This window comes from Alosa alosa, chromosome 7 (assembly GCF_017589495.1).
Source record: "Alosa alosa isolate M-15738 ecotype Scorff River chromosome 7, AALO_Geno_1.1, whole genome shotgun sequence".
Lineage (NCBI taxonomy): Eukaryota > Metazoa > Chordata > Actinopteri > Clupeiformes > Clupeidae > Alosa > Alosa alosa.
The window spans coordinates 18,543,544-18,563,586 of NC_063195.1; the positions used below are offsets into that span (position 1 = coordinate 18,543,544).

General features: G+C 42.2%; 3 protein-coding genes across 5 annotated transcripts in view; all 3 read right to left on the reverse strand.

Annotated features, from left to right (window-relative positions):
* ppp3r1b (protein phosphatase 3 (formerly 2B), regulatory s1ubunit B, alpha isoform, b) overlaps nucleotides 1–10,354 on the reverse strand; it is a 27,597-nt gene extending 17,243 nt beyond the window's left edge. The window contains exons 1-2 of the mRNA XM_048248587.1: nucleotides 10,111–10,354; nucleotides 2,403–2,442 (exon numbers count right to left, since the gene is read on the reverse strand). Of these exons, the coding sequence (XP_048104544.1) occupies nucleotides 2,403–2,442; nucleotides 10,111–10,113 (43 nt within the window). The 5' untranslated portion in view covers nucleotides 10,114–10,354. The remainder of the gene's footprint in view (nucleotides 1–2,402; nucleotides 2,443–10,110) is intronic.
* A 2,087-nt stretch (nucleotides 10,355–12,441) lies between these two features.
* On the reverse strand, nucleotides 12,442–14,328 carry cnrip1a (cannabinoid receptor interacting protein 1a). Its single transcript, XM_048248494.1, has 3 exons — nucleotides 13,993–14,328; nucleotides 13,369–13,513; nucleotides 12,442–12,664 (listed from the first exon to the last, which is right to left on the reverse strand). Exons 1-3 carry the CDS (start codon nucleotides 14,169–14,171, stop codon nucleotides 12,500–12,502), a joined length of 489 nt encoding a protein of 162 aa, XP_048104451.1. The 5' UTR covers nucleotides 14,172–14,328; the 3' UTR covers nucleotides 12,442–12,499.
* A 1,181-nt stretch (nucleotides 14,329–15,509) lies between these two features.
* On the reverse strand, nucleotides 15,510–20,039 carry LOC125296983 (F-box only protein 48). 3 transcript variants are annotated; one of them, XM_048247107.1, is made up of 5 exons: nucleotides 19,957–20,038; nucleotides 18,745–18,927; nucleotides 18,270–18,351; nucleotides 16,914–17,164; nucleotides 15,510–16,380 (listed from the first exon to the last, which is right to left on the reverse strand). In XM_048247107.1, exons 3-5 carry the CDS (start codon nucleotides 18,334–18,336, stop codon nucleotides 16,219–16,221), a joined length of 480 nt encoding a protein of 159 aa, XP_048103064.1. In that variant the 5' UTR covers nucleotides 18,337–18,351; nucleotides 18,745–18,927; nucleotides 19,957–20,038; the 3' UTR covers nucleotides 15,510–16,218. The 3 variants fall into 3 exon arrangements, with proteins under 3 accessions (XP_048103064.1, XP_048103066.1, XP_048103065.1); XM_048247109.1 differs by lacking the exon at nucleotides 18,270–18,351 and having other exon boundaries at nucleotides 19,957–20,039; XM_048247108.1 differs by lacking the exon at nucleotides 18,745–18,927 and having other exon boundaries at nucleotides 19,957–19,997.
* Between the last annotated feature and the right edge of the window lie 4 nt (nucleotides 20,040–20,043).

The window sequence follows — 20,043 nt, forward strand, 5'->3', positions numbered from 1 at the left end:
GTTGTCGATATGACTGGATACATGCTTGTATCGATCTCAAACTTTGATCTGACTAATCTTTGGAATGACACTCTCAAGGTTTGCTTCAAGGCATCTGCTTGAAGGTGGCCATTACCTTTCATCAACACCTTCTTAACTATTCAAGGGTAAGAAAAAAAAAAAAAACATTGCCACACATAGCCTCCATATCCAATGTCTGCACTAGTAATAGTATTGACTGATGATGCAGTAGTAATTCTCCTCTGCACGGTAGCTCGATGTTATCCCTCTTTCTGTGAGTCGCTTTGAATAAAAGCGTCTGCTAAATAAAAATCCTCATCAGAGTAAGATGAGTCACTGGCCTTGAATCTACAGAGGGCACAGACAAGAGTATATTAATGGAGAGTGGAGACTGAACGTTTGGGCATAGACAGAGGTGTAGTGGTAAAATAAGAGGTGGGCAAACTATGAATTCTGTGATCACGGTAAGATGGACTGGGCCATGCGGTATCGAATTTTTAAAAAGCCATTCAGAGCATGTTTGATGATGGTGGAGGTTATTGTCCAATGTTTATAACAACACCAATGGTATTAAATTATTCCTAGAGTGAGGAGTGTATATATTGTGAATGTCGATGATACAGTGTGCTTTTTTAATGTTAAAAGTTCCAATTGGTGAATAAACTCTTTTGAGAGGTAGATAAACTTTATTTCTGAAATTTCAGAGATGGATAAACTGTGTTTACTTGCGTTTAGCCTCCACTACATCCCTGGGCATAGAGCATTGAAGACTCCAGATGCCATATTAAATGTATGCATTGGGCTAAACCATATGCTCATAAGGACATGAACCTCTGCATTCAAGGCTGTTGGTTTTGAAACATATCTTCTAAATCTACAGAAGCAGAACAGCCCCAATTAAATCACCACCACCAGCACCAAATCATACCAAACAAAGTCTAATTAAGCTTCTTTTTTTTGTGCGGACACTGACGACTGAATGGGTACGTCGTAGCTGGTCGTCTAAGAAATTAGACTTGGTGTAATTGTAACACAGCCAACGGCCGCAGCACAGTGATACAACTAGATTCTCTCATTACACCAAAATGAATGATTCATGACTTTATTAGCTTGTTGACCCGACACAGCTGGACATCCATGTTAGTGCTGGGCGGTATACCGGTTCACACCGTATACCGGTGTATATTTTCGTTATGATATGAATTTTTATTATACCGCCATACCGGTTTATTTGATTACACAACGTTTGGAATGCTGCGCCGCGCCGTAAACCACACAATAACAATAAGGCATGTTTCTGATAGGCCTATTTGACAGAGTAAGCATATTAGCAGAGAGGTTTTATTTTAAATTGTATAATTTTCAAAAAAGTATAATTATTGCAAGTTGCACTACTTTTTGTATTGATTTTATACAAGATGTTTGTGAAATTTGCACAGTAAAAATTCTGTATTTTGACTGCAATTGTCTTTGCATTCTGATTAGATTCTTCATTAAAAATAATGAGTGGCTCTTTGTAAACAGCATCATTTTATGGGGCCATGCAAAACTGCATTACCACTAGTGTGGAGTTAATCTACATCATGACAGTAAAATAGACCATCCTTAGTCAATGTACTGCAGCAATTCCTCTCTCAACCTGTAGAAAATGCTGTGAACATCTGATTATGCATGGAAAAAATGTCATATACCGTGAAACCGTAAGAATTTTGAAAAATACCGTGATATACATTTTTGGTCATACCGCCCAGCACCTGAACCTGAAATCTGGACACTAGCTTGGTAACTATATGCCTGGTCTTTCCAGGAATCCAAGGTCCCATTGCTGAGGGCCCTCAAGAGTTAAAGAAGTGGGGCGTGTTGAGAAGGGCGGCTTGTGGGAAAACTACCCCCAGGGGCATTTTAAGCCGTTCTCTGAACGGACAGATCATGCCAATTAAAGTGATATATTAAAGCACACAGCTAAAACATTATAGCATAAAGCAAGATGAATGTTTCATCCTAATATGCAAATAAACACGTCCTATTCAAACAAACACATAGAAGAGCAAATACTATAACTATACTATAATACTATACTATAATTCAAACTGCAATGAAGTCAGTCCCTTTACACATGGGTGCAGTCCTACCCACATCACACACTGTTCACACACATAAGAACATGCTGCCCTGGAGGGCAGCTTCACAAACTCTCTGAGGCCCAAAGCAAGGAATAAACACAAAGAATGTCAAAGAATCACACAATTTCCTTTTTAGGCCTTCCCCATAAATAATTTTCAAACTGTCAAGAACCATTTTCACTCCCTTTTCAACCTTTCAAAAAAAGCGTTTCTGTACCTTTCAAAACCGTTTTTGAGGGGGTTGGAGAGAGAGGTTAAAAAACTCCCCTTGATACTTACAGTGCGAACACATCTCCAGAGGGTAGCTGGCTTCATTTCCCTGTAAAGAGACACAGAGAGAAGCCAAACATTAGCTCAATTCAAATTCAAGTCACAAAAATGATCTTTTTTGAAAGTAAACATGGCCTCAATGTGCTTTGCAGAGCACAAGTCTTGAAACACCTCGAACAGGTGTGCACTGTGCAGGTGACAATGGTACCCTTGTAGTGGGATGAATCCCCAAGTCAACCATTGAAGGGAATGACCCGTTTGTGTGAGGCCAGCCGATAGAGGGATAAGAACAGGAAACAACGTCCGACACACACACACACTCCTAGAGGTCGCAAGTTCACAGCCACAGCCCATCACACAATGTGCCAGTGTGTCACTGTTTCAAAAACCGAGTGGCCTTGGGTAGCCTAACATGTAGTTAGTGTTTCTTCAGTACACAGGACTTGCTGTAAATGTGCATGTTGTTACAGTCAGTGTATATATACTTAGTCAGTAAGGTGTATGGTGAGAATTAGTAATGTGCAGTGACATATACTTGCAGGGGATGCTCAGTGACCAATGATAATTTGCATGAATGCTTGTTTGCATGTCAGCAGCTTCAGATGTTCAAGGTATTCAGTTTGGCAAACGTGAACCATGTTTAATTTAGACAGGAATGCTGTGGGACTCCACAAGACTATCACTCTCTCATTCACATTTTTGTTTAACTAAAGGGACAACAATCTACGTACCAATTCGATGAATCAATGGGTCGCACAAAGGTCCAAGAGAACCTCGTCACTGAGAATATACGTGGACATACTGCAACATTTCTATGCAATTCTATTTTCATAGAATACTGTGAAAATTCTGTCTTCAGAAGACCTCACACACAATATCTACAATTGCCTTATAAAGATGTCATATCACAAACAATTGTTGTACCATGGCTTTGTGACGTGTATGTTAGCTTCCAAGGCAAAAACTACAGTGTAGCAGAATATTACTCTTGAAACTGAGCTCATGAGCATTTCAGAAACAAACGGCAACAAGCCTACCAACATGGCTTTCCCTCCAAGGAATTGCCTTATAAGTGTCATATCACAAACAACTGTTGTACACTGTTTCTAATATGGTGGCAAAAACTACCGTGTATAGTGTCATTCTTGAGATCCCTCAACTTCCACATGATGCTGTACTGTCAGTTTGTCTGGGTTGGGTTCAAAAATTTCAAATGTAATTGGTGCGGTGATCTTACTCCCACTCATATTCAGCCCTGATTTGGGTGTTCTTTCTCTCCAAATGGCACCTTCCCGTGCCTCAGCTGACTAATCAGATTTACAGCGCGAGCTATCTGGGATGAGTGAGGGTGTCCGCATTGGGTGCTGGATGAGCACCGTGTGAGAGAGACAGAGAAAGAGGGACAGTGGGTTGTGAATTGGGGAGGGAGACAAACAGAGAGACAGAGAGAGGAGAGGAGAGAGAGAGAGAGAGAGAGAGAGAGAAGGAGGAGGGTGAAAGAGAGAGAGAAAGAGAGGGAGGGAGAGAGGGAGGAGAGGGAAAGAGAGAGGGAAAAAGAGAGAGAGGGAGAGAGAGAGAGAGAGGAGAGAGGGAGGAGAGGTAAAGAGATAGAGAGAGAGATCATGTTCAAGTGCCTGATTACAGGGTACCACAATCAACAGAATGCAACACTAGATCAATCTAGGACACCGTCGCCAGGGCAACACTCTTAACCAAACCAGAACTTACACTGGGGCTACTGTAACCCATTTTCACATGGACATCTCTCAAAGCAGCTGATGGATCTGTTACAACCACCAACACAACACAACACTACACTACACAAAGTACAGGGGAAGACTGAGATCACTTGTGATGGTCATAACAAGAGCTCCAGAGGAAATTAAGAAAGAATTCTCTTTTTTGCAAAACCATAATGTAGAGCAAATGATGATGTCCATGTCTTCTCCCAACACACACGCACACAGAGCTTATTTCATTATGCATGAGAACAACAGTGAGTGCTAGAATCTGCCAGGGATAGAAATGAGGGCAACCTCCTGCCTTGCTGCATCTCAAAGGGGCATGATGCAGAAATTGGAAACAAGCCTTGGGGTGTGTGTGCATTGGAGACTCTTTGAGTATGTGTCAGGTCAGTGTGTGTGTGTGTGTCAGTGTGTGTGTGTGTGTGTGTGTGTGTGTGTGTGTCCGTGTGTGTGTGTGTGTGTCAGTGTGTGTGTGTGTGTGTGTGTGTGTGTGTGTGTGTGTGTGTGTGTGTGTGTCAGTGTGTGTGTCAGTGTGTGTGTGTGTCAGTGTGTGTGTGTGTGTCAGTGTGTGTGTGTGTCAGTGTGTGTGTGTGTGTGTCAGTGTGTGTCTGTAGAAAAAGGGGGAAAAAAGAGACACTGTCCCTCTGAATCAGGGTAAATGTACTGGAAGGAAACTCCACCGCAAAGGACTCTTCCCCTTGGACAACAGCAGAACGAGACCTGGAACAGAACTGAGCAGAGCAGAGGAGAGAGAGGGTGAGTGAGAGTGCGGCATCTTTTGAGGACGGCATCTCTGTCCTGATCTCACCATCCTCATGTTTTCCTCTCTGGTGAGTGAGAGTGGGGCATCTTTTGAGGACGGCGTCTCCGTCCTGATCTCATATTCTTCTCTCTACCACATATTCTTGTTCCTGAAGTCCATCTCAAGACCATTATTGTCCTGCCATGAATCTGGACATTTTTGCCATCAAGTTATAGATGTACATATAGATGTACATGAAAGACAAACTCAAGCATACATGAAGCGCTCTCTCTCTCTCCATATCCCTCCTCCTTCCCTCCTCTCTCTCTCTCTTCAATCTCTCCATATCCCTCCTCCTTCCCTCCTCTCTCTCTCTCCTGTTCTTCAATCTCTCCATATCCCTCCTCCTTCCCTCCTCTCTCTCTCCCTCTCCTGTTCTTCAATATCTCCATACCCCTCCTTCCCTCTCTCCTGTTCTTCAATATCTCCATACCCCTCCTTCCCTCTCTCCTGTTCTTCAATCTCTCCACACCCCTCCTCCCTCCACTCAAGTCCATCTTCCCTCCATCCTTAACTCGCTCAAGACACATGAGTGCAACTCTGCATTAAAAATGTTACATAGTTAGAATAGATTTCATGTAATAGATTCAGTGGTGTTCTGTGAGAGGTTAAGCACCATTCTTTAGTGCTGGCTCCAGATCGTTTGGTTAGGCCACAGGTCACAGACAGGCCATGTTAGCCACGAACGCTGAGCCAGTAAGCCTTTATTGGCCATCAAAAAATGCGAGTAAACTAGTGGTTATAGTGGATTGTGAAAATAAACATTTTTGTTGTCAGTTTGTTGCTTGTAAATGTCAGATGCTGGTAAATTTTGTTGAATTCACTGTTGTCCCAGGTACTACTAATTCATGTACACTAGCATGAAGTCACTGAAATATATAAATATATATGTGTGAGAGAAAGAGGGACAGTGGGTTGTGAATTGGGGAGGGAGACACACAGAGAGACAGAGAGGAGAGGAGAGAAAGAGAGAGAGATGGAGATAGGAGAGAGAGAGAGAGAGAGAGAGAGAGAGAGAGAGAGAGAGAGAGAGAGAGAGAGAGATCCTTCTTCTATGTAGTTTCATGCATGCTTGGGTTTATCTTTGACGTAGTCCACACAGTACACCCTGCATTCTGCAACACCCCAAAAATTTCCAAAAATCCAGATTTATGGCAGGACAACATTGGTATGACTAACTTCATACAACATCTCCCCAACTCTTCCATTCCATTGGGGTAACAGTGGGTGTGCTTAAAACGCTACCCTAGCAGATCTACCTAAAGAGCCTGACACTCTGCCAGATCGAGGTCACACACACATCTCATACAGTCAGAGACACTCCTTGCAACTCCCACTCCCTTCAACTGTGTCTAGGGAGTTCTAGACTCCTCTGGTCTGGTTCTAAAAGTTTCAGTACACATCCCAGGTTTCCCCACCTAGGCACTATTTTGTATCAGTTTGCATTAAATACTGGCAAAGGGAAAAAAAACCCAGAAAGAATTTAAATGATTGTGTCATAGGCTACATATACTGTATTAGTGTTAAACCATCACAAACTAACAGAAATTTAACATGAATGTTACATTCAGCCATTATGGATTATACAAGTTATATACACAAACATGGCATGCAAATTCGGATGGCTTTGTGTGTGCACACTAATGGCTTCTTGTTTTTGGGCCAACAGACACATGACCTCCTCATGTCACAATGACTTCTACAGGGATCACCCAACAAAAGCCAACTGTCAACAACAATAGTGGCATACACCGACTTGCACCTAAAACTGATGCTCACCTGATGCAAACTGACCGGATAAATTATATCTCTTACTCGTATATAGTCCACGGGGTAAACTTAGATGAGGCCATCATTGCCTCCCAATCACAAATGAACACTGATATTATGAATATCTTAAATCATTAAATAATATAGAAAAGGTGTCTCTACGGGGGTGTTCTGTGAGGGTAACAAAATGATTCTCTTCATTTTGAAGAAAAAGGCTCAACGTTCTATACAGAACCTTTTTTAATGGAGAACCTGTTGCAGGCAAACAACGAGGCTCTGAAGGGGTCAAGTTAGGGACAAGGAGCCTTCTAGAATCTTTCTGTCGGAATCAATGGTTGCTATGTGGCTTCCAGAAGGTTGACCACTGTTTGAAGTGGTCTGAACTAGTATGAACTAGCGGTTCAAAGGACTCTGTGTAAAAAATCCTTATAATAATGTATATATGATAATTTGATAAAACCTACCACTAAAAACCATCATCAGGAAGGAAGACACAGAAAGAACTGACGTGGAAGGTAGGGTATTTCAGGAAAGACAGTATATGACAGCAGTACATGATTTGTACTTGTTTGCACATAGTGGGTGTAGTAAAGGAGTATGTCATCACAAAATGATAACACAAAAGGGTTCCTTGCAGAACCTCTGAGTGCCTTCCCCCAGAACAGCTGAGGACAGACCTTTCAAGGTTGGGCAGAGCATACAACCTTTTTCCTAAAGTTCATGCAGAAAAAGACAATCCAAGAGGATAAAGGTGACACAACCCACGGTTTTATTTAGCATTCCATGAAGACACTTAAGAGTCAAAGAGGACTACATCATGCCATGATACAGAGGTTAGAGTGCAGAAGGTGAGTGTGCCACCCGATCAGACAGTTTCAAAATGACTGTGGCCTTGGTTTCCTCACAGATCTGTGTGACCTGACCCGGAATCCTTCCCTTCAGATCCCAACCGACCACTAGTCAAACTGGGACACTGCATGACCCTGACCCAGGGAGCTCTGGGATCATTCTAGAATCTTCTGAGCTTACTTGCTTGCTGTGCGGTTTGAAAATGAAGATGACGTGGTTGATCACTGTTGCCAGTGTGTTAGAAATCAATGTTTAAAAAAAAGGCCAAAAAAAGTGAGAACACAATTTCAATAAAGAGTTCTTTACTAAAACCTCTGAAGGTCTGTCTTACTGTCCACACACAAAAAAAGCTGATAAACCTTTTCAAAGTTCAAAGTTCAACACAGCACCAAATATGTCCCTCTGGGTCCTGTAAATAAAAAAAAAAAAAAACTAAGTGAGGTCAAAGGTCAAGACCTGTGGTTTTATTTAGCATTCAGCGAAGGCACTTAAGGTTAAAGAGGATTACGTCCTTCCTCTTCATGGAGGTGTGTATGTGCACCTGCTTGTCTTTGGTGTCTGTTACCAAACACACAGGCTTGAACTTCAGTGGCCATTAACAGTCAGCTAGCTGAGACAACCTCTCCACAAAAACGACTTGCCATCAACTGAAAGTTGGTTGCTTTGGGCCAAACAACACTAGGGAGAAGATAAAGGACAAACAACATCATTGTGAGTACTATTTTGACTCCAAGACACACAGACAGTGCCTTAAGGTTAAGTGGATTAGGATTAAGGCCTGTAGGTGTAAGGTCGTAAGGTAAGAGTGAGTCAATCACAAAGTCCTGATGCTTTGATTCTGTCCGTCATCCATGTTATCAACAACAACAAATTTTGTTTACCACATCCCACGATCCATGATCCAACTTCTTAAAAAGATCACAGGGCTGCTGACCAAAACTTTTTTTTTTTTTTTTTCTAAATTGAATTGACACAACCAGAATAGCACTTCCATGATTTCCATTTGGAATTAAATCAGGTGCAGTAGGTTCCCCTTGGTTTTCAGGAAAGACATCTGGAGAGGAGCACTTTGAGCTTGCCTCAGCCTTGACACACATAGCATAGCATGCTCCCAAGAAGGAACAGATCGTGCCTCTCAGAACACAACGGCACCAGAGTGCCTGCAAGCTTCACATTGTATTGTAGGATACAGTGCATCTGAGGAAAAGTATTTAAACGATTATGGCCTCTGTATCACCATTCCGTCGATTACACTCATCTATCAGAGATGACTGGATTAAAACAAAATAACAAAATCACACTATGCTCTATGCACTCTGCGTCTGCTGCAAGCAAGTATGAGATGTGACCAAAAGTCAACCACATATTTGTAAACCATCATCCGCGAAAGAGTCGTGATGATGTTCTCGGCTAGCCTACTACACCACCATCCCCCCCCCCCCCCCCCCCTCCCCCTGCCACTAGCCAGCCACTGCAGCTGGACTGGGCTCTGCAAAGACGCACAGGTTGCAGTCATTGAAAGCAGACACCATTTGTTTTAAAACTAACAATCACGACAAATACACCTACTACTACGACCAGATCTTGAAGTCATGTTACAGTAAAACATAATGTGGGTTTCCAAAACAATAGCTGAAATACAGGAATGCGTTCTAGAAATAGCCTAGCACGACCCCAAACAGCTTATGCTAGTGTTGTGTGGTAAAAACCAGTCCAATAATCCTCCTACCAGCTGAAATGGAAGAAGAAAAAGGAAAACCCTACAATGGTGTCTACGTTGCGACGTTGTAGCCTCGCCTGAAGAGGAAGCAACAAATGCGAATGAAGTGGTACAGTAGCCCTCAATTTTACAGCCATGATGACTTTCGCCACTCTGAACAGTCGTCAGTTTTCAGGGGCCACGTAAACATAGGCAACGAGTGTTCCGTTTTCAGCAGTGACATAAACTAGATGGACACATTTGCACGCACGTAGTTTCATGCAGGAGAAACATCCAAGTACATACGGATTTGGACATTGCAATGGCCCTTAATCAACGAGATTCAGTCGACCCAAGTTCTCAAGTCCGTTCAATGTACCCAAACTAGCTTGCAGCTAAGGTTACAGTGCCGTATATGTTGGGCTACAGTGTCGCCTTAGGTATAGCTAGCTGACGATACATTGTTTCACTTTTCACCTCAACCAGAGGGATAGATAGTTAGCTACATTGTTTCACCGTTAGTCGTGTTGATAAAATCTGAGAATTGTGTGGACTGCATTGGGGTTTTCGTGCGCGTAAATAAAAAGCCAACATAGGCAAGGAATCCGCCAGAACGTGGCCCACTCAGTCATATCATGGTGGTGTTTTATCAACACAGGGTTGACGTGAAAAAACAAAGACAGTTAGCTAATACAATCGCGTCTCGTTTTGTGAACTGAGTGGTACAGCACAGTTGATCGAACAAGTGTCGAGCAAGTAATCAATAAGAAGTTCCATGGGGGTTAATTCCGCCGTATCTTTACACATAGCCTACACACAGAGTGACGAATAGCGATTGTTCCCTCTCCTTACCATTCTGTTGGTCGCGTAGTCTTCACTTGCAGAGAAAAAAGCGCCGAGGCAAACACGTCGAGGTATTGGAGTCGATGTGAAACGTTTATGAAAGCCGATTAGGCGGACTTTAAATGTAAAGTCGCTAGCCTAAGTCTTGTTCCAAGTCTCGATGGATGATGGCTCCACTGCAGATACTCCGGTTGATCCGCAGAGAGAGGGGAAGCAGTTGGTCGAGAGAGGGAGCGGATCGAGTGAGGTGGAAAGCAGGGTAGGGGGAGGTGCATTAGTACAGTCCATCCGGGTACTCTCACTCTCTCTCCTCTCTCCTTTCACTGAACATGTACACCTTTGCATATATTAATTGAGTGAACGTTACTTAAGCTTTGCATATGAGGTTCAGTTGAGTTCATAATACAGCACACCTACAAATTGGTGAAGGAGATAACATCAGACCAGTAATACATCAAATCTGGTAAGTTCTCGTGAGGTGATAGCAACTCGTTTAGTCACACCAGTTCCCTGGCAGACCTAGGCTGATAGTCCTGTTTCAGACATGACCTCCAGTCTCTGAATGATATCAGTTTCAGTCCTAGTTTTATGCTATATTTAATAATCAGAACAGCCAATTATAACCTATATTCCTAGTAAGACGAGAACTTGCTATACTTTTCAATAATATAGCATGCCATTAATTGAACTAGCCTAGTTGGGTTTGACAAGGGCTCAATGTCCAAGTAAGATTAAGAAATATATAATGTAAATAAAGATAAACAAATAAATAGCCTAGTCTGATGTTGGGGTGTTGATTTGGGATGATGGCCCTAATTCATGTAGCCTAATGCCCATAACTGTAAATGTAAATCAGGTTTCTAGGCCAAGTATACTTGCGTATACAAGGAATTTAGTCTCTGCATTGATCCCATCCGTGAATTAGTGAACACACAGAGTACACAGTGAGGTGAAGCACACACTAACTCGGAGCAGTGAGCTGCCTTGCTACAGCGGCGCTCGGGGAGCAGTGAGGGGTTAGGTGCTTTGCTCAAGGGCTCTTCAGCTGGTACCAACTGGTCGGGGGGGCAACCCTTCGGTTCCATGCCCGAAGCCCTAACCAGTAGGCCAGGACTGCTGGATGTTGGGCTTTGATTAACTCATTTAATTAATTAGATAGGAAATAGGTAAAGACTGAACATGCTTAAACATGATAAACAAGTGCATAAACCAACAGTTCCCAATGTGGTATAATCGAAGCACTGACAAGCCAATGATATCTTTATATTTATTGCATTGTCTTGTTTTTCAGGTGGCACCGGCGTACATGATTCAAGTGATACATATTTATGCATTCTTCATTCAGACCAGAGTAAAACAGGAAGTTGTCAAGCAATGCAACTTGATATATTTATAAAACAATCAAAATCCACAAACAAGGCAGCATACAAATTATCACAAAAGTAAAGCTGTGAGCGTTACAGGCGTGTGAGCAAAGAACAAAACAACAACAACAAAAAACAAACAAACAAGGCATATGAAGACAACAATCCTGATATCTTAACCACTTTGTGCTTTTAGGCAAATTAAACAAAGGTATTTATACATCCGTAGTAAAACAATACTAACACAACCAATTGATATGGGGTGGAAACAGGTTAGTATGTACATAGTCAGAATAAATTCAGCGAGTTAAAATAATTTTCACGGCAAAACATTCACGCTTAAATACATACACTTCACAAGCTGATAATAATGATCATTGTCTGCGGTGGGTCCTAAAGAACCACCCATGGTAACCGTTTCCCTCTATATTTAATAGCATGAATAGCACTGGCAATATAATGTATATCCAGCACCGTCTTTTTCTTTTTTTTTTTTTTGCAGATCCTTTTTGCCCACATTAATAAAAAGATATCCTCCTCTCACATCTCTGAGAGTGTAGGCTGTGAGCACAAAGCTTTGGATAGGACCACGGCTGACAAAAGAGGTCCTCTCTCTCGTTACTGCAACCAACACAGAACTGAGAGCTGCAGCGGTGGGTGCAGATAGACACACACACACACACACACACACATACAGGGAGACAGATAGATAAAGAGAGAGAGAAAGAGAGAGAGGGAGAGAGAAAGAGAGAGAGGGAGATTTATAGGGAACAATAATAGGAAACCACACATGTCCCCTGCCTCATGCCATTGCATGGGGATGCGAAGAGAGAGAGAGAGAGAGAGAGAGAGAGAGAGAGAGTTCTTGGGGAAGAACACAAAACAACATCTCATCACGCCTCAAAATGTCTGCCACCTCCTGCTCGGCCAAAACCACCAAAAATGCAAGTCCACAGTGCTGTGATGGTAACCCCCCCCCCCCCCCCCTGGCTCTCCCTCCAGTCCCTTAGAAGGCGGGTATGGGCGGGGGGGTCCTAGAGGAAGGCCTCCTTATTGATCCACATTAGGCTGCGCGTCTCGTTTGGCTTGACCTCGTACTCGATGCAGTTGAAATTGTTGCCAAACTGACAGTGCTCCCGCTTGTAGTAGTTGTAGAACTTCACCTGCCAGACGGTCTCAAACATGCCGGCGTCTTTGAACTAAGATGGACAGAGAGAGAGAGAGAGAAAGGTGAAATTAGTTTGTCCACAGGGAAGTATGTCTGTTTATAACTACTCATTAATAGACATATCAATTAAAGGCACAGTCTGCAATTCTAATTGAATACACTTTTTTTTTTAAATAAAATAAAATGTAGGTTATTGCGTGGTAAATGGGAAACAACCATGGCGGTAACTTCTGAACTTAAACAATTCCCAGCCAATTATCAACAAATGATCAACAACCTTTTTCAAGAATTGCATACTGCATTGTTGATGTTGTAGACTACTTAAACCATTTTTGTTCAACTCAGCAAAGGTTGATTTTTGCAACTTGTTTACAATATATGATTAATACATGTTATGGATATAGACTATTAATACATGTTATGGATATTACTTCGTACTAGACATTAAGTAGACACTCATGGGCCTACTTTATCAAATACAGCTCCTTCACACACTGAATTTGACACACACACACACACACACACACACACACACCTCACCCCACCATTTCTCTCATACACCAAACACAAAACCAAGCAATATTGACCACTGAAGTGATGGTCTCTCAAGACAAAATCTGTCATCAGTAGCCTATGGACAACAGACGTTACAAATACAATGTGTAACCAGTAGCGATGTAAACAGTAATGTGTAAACAGTAGCGAGCTGCGAGAGCCAATCGCTTTTTCCTTTACCTCTATGAAGACCTGAATAGGTTGCCTCTCCCCGCTTTTGGTGTGCGGCACGCCCTCCGTGTCATAGAGCCCGGTGTACACTACCGATTCCTCGTCTTTGGTCTCCACCTCCAGGGGGAATTTGACGCTGCCGATACCCATGGTTCTGCCAGACCCACCAAAACGTAGATTTAGTTAACAGATTCGTGTCGACTACTCATTATCCCTATATAATATATGGCCTTCTTAGGTCAAGCATCAGGGAGCTAAAGCAAGCAGATGCTGGTAACTGTAATAAGAAACCTTGGCCTACCTGGGGACGGCATCTATTAACAGGCCGTGTCTAACTGGCCTTGGCACCATGAAGGAAACCAATTTCATATAAATATGCATAGGCTATCCTCTGTGTCACATAACCTAAATGGATGGCTTGCATTTCAGGTCTACTGCTGATTGTTTAGACAAGATATGGAGACGTGGTCTAACGCCATGTTTAAGGGATGCTCATTCTGCTAGCGCATGATGCGATGGATAACAATTATAGTGTGTTTACATGTAGGCTAGTCTAAGTACCCTGTCCCATATACCAACAAAAATAATTGCCTATTTAGAGATTAATAGTTTAGATATTTAGAGGCTACTTACCCTGGTTCAGCGTTCGTCGGCTTCAACGCTACCCGAATTTTGTATTTGGACCCAGTTAGCAATTTAATTGTCCTGCTCTGTCCGAACCTCGTCCCATCTACTTTAAAGAACACCGGTCCTTCATTCGGCTGGATTTTCAGTGAGATCGAGATGTTTATAACAGGCGGGATGTCGGCCATAATTGCTCAAAAATGATCAGCCTATTTGAAGCTACCTCCTTCCTGTATGAAAAAAAGAAAATACAACCCCTGGACGCGGCGACTGGGTAGCCTATGTTTTTCTCCAGTGTCACTCGCCCTAGGATGCTGTGACGTAGACGGCTGGCGCATGCATACAGACGGTGGCAATGCTGTTACAACTCACAGCATAGGGATAGCCTATATACTGAAACCTATAGCCTACAACCCTTATATCGGGTGCTAATCCTTTATAACAGCAATCTTCTCCTTTTTTGCAAAGAGAAGTGAGACCGCAGCAGCCAAACTACTGCTTGTCTGAGAAATAAATGTCAAAAATAAGAAAAGAAAAAGCGAGCCAATCACAATGTAAAGAATGAATGGACATAAGAGGGACATTCATTTGTATTTTTAATCAAAACAAGATTGAGAAATGTCTCAACACGATTCTGTGTGAGCCAACTAGAGCAGTCCTGTATGTCTGGCCTTTTGAAGTGACCCTGTCCATTGTCCTGAAATGGGGGAAAAAAGGGGTCCCCCAACTGACCGACCAATGATGTGTTTTACGTTGAATCTAGAATGCGACCGCTGTAGGCTAGGATACTCAAATCCTCAGTGATATTAACACTGATGGTGTTTTGGAGAGGCAGAAAGAAAAATCAAAATTCTGATAAAAATCTTAAAGAGATGGTGACTATGTCATAGGCTATTACCTCCAAATTCAGAGAGTTACCACAAGGTAACTCTCTTTTAAGTTCTCAATTGATAATTCAGATTGATGTCAAAAGCTTCTTTCACACAAACATACAGGCATTTGTGGGTGTTTTTGGGAGGTAACCAGGTACGCCATTCTGTTGGAGGTGCAAACAAACGCTGCATCGCCTAGCACCGTGTACGACTCTGGCTCCTTATCAATTTGGTAACTATAATGGGCTATTTGACGTCTTTAGAACACTAAACATATCGGAGGCGTCAAATGTTGAGTTGTCAGTCTAGATTTTTTGACGTTAATCACTCCTTTGATGTATTTCTATTGTCTATCCAAAGCAAAGTGCCTGTTTCGATGATCAACTGATGGTCAAATCAACCAAAAATCCAATATGGTTTGCACCTCCAAGTGGTCTGTGACGTATGTTTGTGTGAAATAATAACTGCCATCTGAATTTGTTGAAGGCAATATGTGTTTTTCCTTGAAGTGAATTTGATGTTTTTCTTATACAAGAATATGTAAAATACATTGGCTTTGCATGAAGGTAACATGTTACACATGTCACAAACACATGAAATAAGTCGTTTTGACTACAAAACCAGTTTTGAAATAATTGTACACACAAATATATTTCATTCATTCATTTGTATTTAGTTCAACATTTAAAAAGCACCATGATTAAAACAAAACATTATTATAAAATATTACATATAAATAAATAAGATATAAGTGCTATATCAAAATGTCCTAAATTGACATTTTCATGATTCATTTAAAAATCATTCTGCATGTATATCATTGGAAATCATGAAAAGCATATTCAAAAGTCATATACAAGATATCAACTGGTGTTTGAAAAAGTGTACAAAAGGTTACAAATCATTTGAGGTGCTTGATCACAGTCAATCTAAAATACAAAAACGCATTTCAGTCTATTTCATATGACTATTATTGCGCACGTGTGTGTGTGTGTGTGTGTGTGTGTATTGCCAGTCCTGGGAGGTAATTCAAGTGCCCACGATGAAGTCAAAAACTCAAGCCGTAAATCTCCAAAAAGAAGAGCTTTTCTGGCATTGTTTTGTGTGAAGAATGAAGTCCCCACAGGGCTTGGCTACCACTACCTCTCTGGGTTAACATACCCAGGTTTGGCACTGCACCGTGTACGTGAAATACCTCCCTAATATAATCCATCACACACACTATAACATGACCACAAAGACCACATCCACCACCACGGCTGTCATCACCATCTCCTCCAACACCACTGCTAGCAGCAGGTCATCCATCGCTCCAGCTCCACCTCCACCACCTCCTCCAACACCAACGCTAGCAGCAGGTCATCTATCGCTCCAGCTCGGCCTCCAGGATCTCCCCCCAGGTCTCCACGTCGAACGGGTACATGCTGTTGGGAGGGATCTGGTCAGCTGACCTCACATGGCTGAACCGGCCCTTCATCCAGTTCTTCTTGGCACGGCTCTTCTGGTAGTTACGCACCAGGGTGACCTGAGATACAGTTGAAGTTGAAGTTGAAGTTAAAGTTGACTGTATTTAGCAGACACTTTTATCCAAAATGACACAGACTGCTCCACCCTCAATAAAAGCCATGATGAGACGCAGATGTACAATGTGTGTGTGTGTGCAGCCAATATTCATTCATATTTACTCATAAAGACAAGACAAGAAAAAAGACATTGTAGATTTTATCTTGGAGTATGTGAAATTGCATGCGACTAATTAAAGGTCAAGTCCTCAATCCTGACTAAGAGTTGTTGGTATTTGAGCTCAAGTGCCAATTATCTATGTGCACCCCTTCCTACGCATATGCTTCTGAAGCACCATTTTTGATTGGTTGGAATTAGTGTACCTCTAAATGGAGGTCACAAAATTAGCTTTTTGATATTTTTTTATAAACATCACCAAATCCAGTGCAAAGCCCTGTCCAAAAAGGAGCAATGCTTTTATCCGTGTGGGGGGCAAATTCTGTGCATCCCACTTTAAGAAAAACAAAAACACATCAAAATCTAAAAATCGCAAACCTTCCAGGACAGGCCTTCCTGTCGGTCCCCGGTGACCTCTTTGTTGCACACGGCTAGAACCGTAAGGCAGTGGTTCCGCCAGAGGCTGTCACTGCCCTCGATAAGATGGTTCCACTGCTTGCAGGTGAGCGAGGCCCGACACAGACTCCGAACGTCCAGTTCGCTGAAGATCCTCAGGGTCATCTCTGGTGGTAAGGCCTCCGTGAAGTTGCGCTGGTCTTCCGCTCTCATGGACAACAGCATGGATAGTTCTGGAAAAAAAGGATTTTACTTTTATACTTTTTACATTTATTCATTTAGCAGATGCTTCTACCTAAAGTGATTTAAATATGTAAACTATAGTAGAAGGGTCATTGTCCCCAGAGAGCAACTTGGGGCCTTGCTCAAGTGCACGGCGGTGGAAGCCAGAAACCCACAACTTTTCAGGCTATTACATGCTAGCCCAGCTCCTTAGGGTACGTTCGTAAATTCAATCTGACACACTCTGGACGCTCCGAGAGTGTGAAGAAGCTCTGAATAAATACACTATAATTCCGAATTTACGAACAGTTAAAGGAACCATATGTAAGATTGTGGCCAAAACTGGTACTGCAATCACTTTCAAATTACTATAGAGCGGTGTAACCCCTTAGCCTGGCTAGCGCCACCACTTCTCAATGAGACGTGGTCTGGGAACCAAACGTTCATTTTCTCGTATTTGAAAAAAATGCCCAGATCCGTTTATTGGGTGCCACGGATGTCTATCAAATGCGTCTGTGCATAGCTCATCATCATCTTGCTTTCCCCCCTGTTCTGTGATTGGTTCCCTATCTCAGGCGAAAATTTGCTCCATGGTCTCCAGGCTGCCTTAGCAGCGTGAATCAAATCGCGCGCAAGGCAGCATGGGAACACCCTGGCTAGTAACCCCTCCCCCTCCACCCTGACTCTAGGTTGCCAACCCGGATGCCAAAACACTACTGACTTTGTAATTAGTAGAAAGGTAGAGGGTGGCGCATCAGGCCAAAACACAACATGACATGACAAAACACAACATCAACATCAGTTGAGGGCTGCAACTATCCTGGCCGGACTAACTGTTGTCAGTGATATTAGTATCTGAAATGAACATGATTTCTTAATGTCTAGTGACATATCAGGGCCATTTTATGATTAATTGAAATACATGTCTTACATATGGTTCCTTTAAGTGTGCTCGGAATGCTTGGAGTGGCTATTTACGTTTGCACCCATAGCCACTATGCTACCACCTCCCCTTTCTCCTCCTCTAAGTCATTGTGCCAATGCCACTGGCTACAAATGATTCCTGTCGAAAATGTTTATTATATTCTGAATATATTTTAGAAATCATTGAATTACCTTCAGATAGTTTATCTGGGGTCGAAGACGTGGGGAATGGTGAACTCCTCATTGTTTCTTGTTTCATTGTCACGTTTCAGACCTTGAAGATTTCAAATGTTTTGATATCAATTGTCCATTGTCTGTGTTCAAACAGGTTTGCAACATTCTAGAATCTGCTGGCAAATAGTCATGCCCAGAGCCTTATATATATATATATATATATATGGCTCTGGTCATGCCCACACAGAGTCACAGAAATGTATGCTTCTGGTCATCCGTAGAATTACAAATACTTACACAAACTGCATATCCATATCTGCATATTCACTTAGTCAGACTAACAAACAATGTTTCTGAAAGTGAAATTCACACCACCATGAACTATTATGATTATGATGTGCATTGTGCACTAACAAAAGCAAACATCACCTGTAGACTACCATCACATATAACCAAACAAATCCATACAAGAGCTCATCATCTTGTTCGCTACCTGTGTCTATGCTGAGAAGCTTCTAGAAGGCTGGCACGGGGGCACAGTGCTGGGTGGTTTAGTGTTGGTGAGCTGCTGCCCATGCCCTGGTCGGAGCTGATGGAGGCCAACACCAACTACAGAGTGGTTCCCCACCACAGCTGTGTCCAGTTGAGGACACCAGCAGTGTAATAGGGACTGGTCCTAAAACAGTAAGAAACAATAAAAACAACCATTAAGAACCCAGCACTCTGCTACAGTTTCTCTTTGTCAACAGGGCACTTTATGCCAGACGGATCTGCACCTTATCATGCCAAAGGACGTGCTGGTTCATCATTTCCAACTATTCTGACCAGACTATATTTTTAATTATTCAATTATTTGTGAATTTTGACCATTGTGCACGATGATTTTGCGCAATAAAAAATATTGATGGATTGACAGACATCCAGGTCAGATCTGTTCTGAAGGGCCTATGTGGGCATAGTCCGGGGTTTCTGTAAATCTGCTGAAGTGTTTGTCAGGTTTTACTACGGAAGTGAAGTCAGTTCGACAGTTTCGACAGACGACAGTTTCATATGATAAGTGACTGATTAAGACAGTGCCTGTACAGTAGGCTAGCCTACTCTTGAAATGCAATTTTACTTAATCGTAGTAGGACATTGACAGCTACGAGTGGGACGAATTGCAGGCAACAATGTCACGTGTCTCTGGAATGTGACAGCAGCTGAAGGCTAAAAACATCAGTTAAAGCTAAAAGGGAATGCTCAAAGCCTCAAACCAGTGGTAAAATGCAAAAGAGAGACCTTACTATTTAAGTGTTATACATACTGAAAAAAGTAATGATCTAAAAAATTCCGTCCTTCAAATATACCCAGCCTATTCTCATTTGTTAATCTAGGCTCAAGTGCCTATCGGAAACTAGTATTTAGCTGGCGGTCTGTTCTCTATAATTGTAGCAAGTTAATTGAGGCTAATAAGTTAATAAATAGAAGACTGCACTGTTGTAACCATTCCTGTATGAAAAGACGGGGTAGCGTCGTACCAGCGTAACAACGAGTCTGTCTGCAAGCTCTTTTGTGGCTGGCCTGCCTGCAACAAAATCCAGACTAAACGCCCCGTTGCTCCTCTTAAGGACTGGTTATATTAAAGCTTAATACATTTACTAATTTGAATTAAAATAATAATAACACAGGATACTAACATGAGACTCAATAACAAATGTGTTTTTACCTTTGGCCACTCCCTTCCCCGACTGTCGAGTTTAAATGTCCTATTTGTTTATTATGATCGCGTCATCATAACGCCTTCGTCGACGCA

Bases quoted from the DNA above. Each gene is read 5' to 3' on its own strand.
- cnrip1a (XM_048248494.1), bottom strand. From the start codon at position 14,171: ATGGCCGACATCCCGCCTGTTATAAACATCTCGATCTCACTGAAAATC. The intron at 13,514-13,992 runs GTAAGTAGCCTC...TGGGTCTGGCAG, and splicing joins CCGACGAACGCTGAACCAGG to AACCATGGGTATCGGCAGCG. The intron at 12,665-13,368 runs GTAAAGGAAAAA...TGTCCATCTTAG, and splicing joins CTATTCAGGTCTTCATAGAG to TTCAAAGACGCCGGCATGTT.
- LOC125296983 (XM_048247107.1), bottom strand. From the start codon at position 18,336: ATGAAACAAGAAACAATGAGGAGTTCACCATTCCCCACGTCTTCGACC. The intron at 17,165-18,269 runs GTAATTCAATGA...CTTTTTTTCCAG, and splicing joins CCCAGATAAACTATCTGAAG to AACTATCCATGCTGTTGTCC. The intron at 16,381-16,913 runs GTTTGCGATTTT...ACTGTATCTCAG, and splicing joins AGGAAGGCCTGTCCTGGAAG to GTCACCCTGGTGCGTAACTA.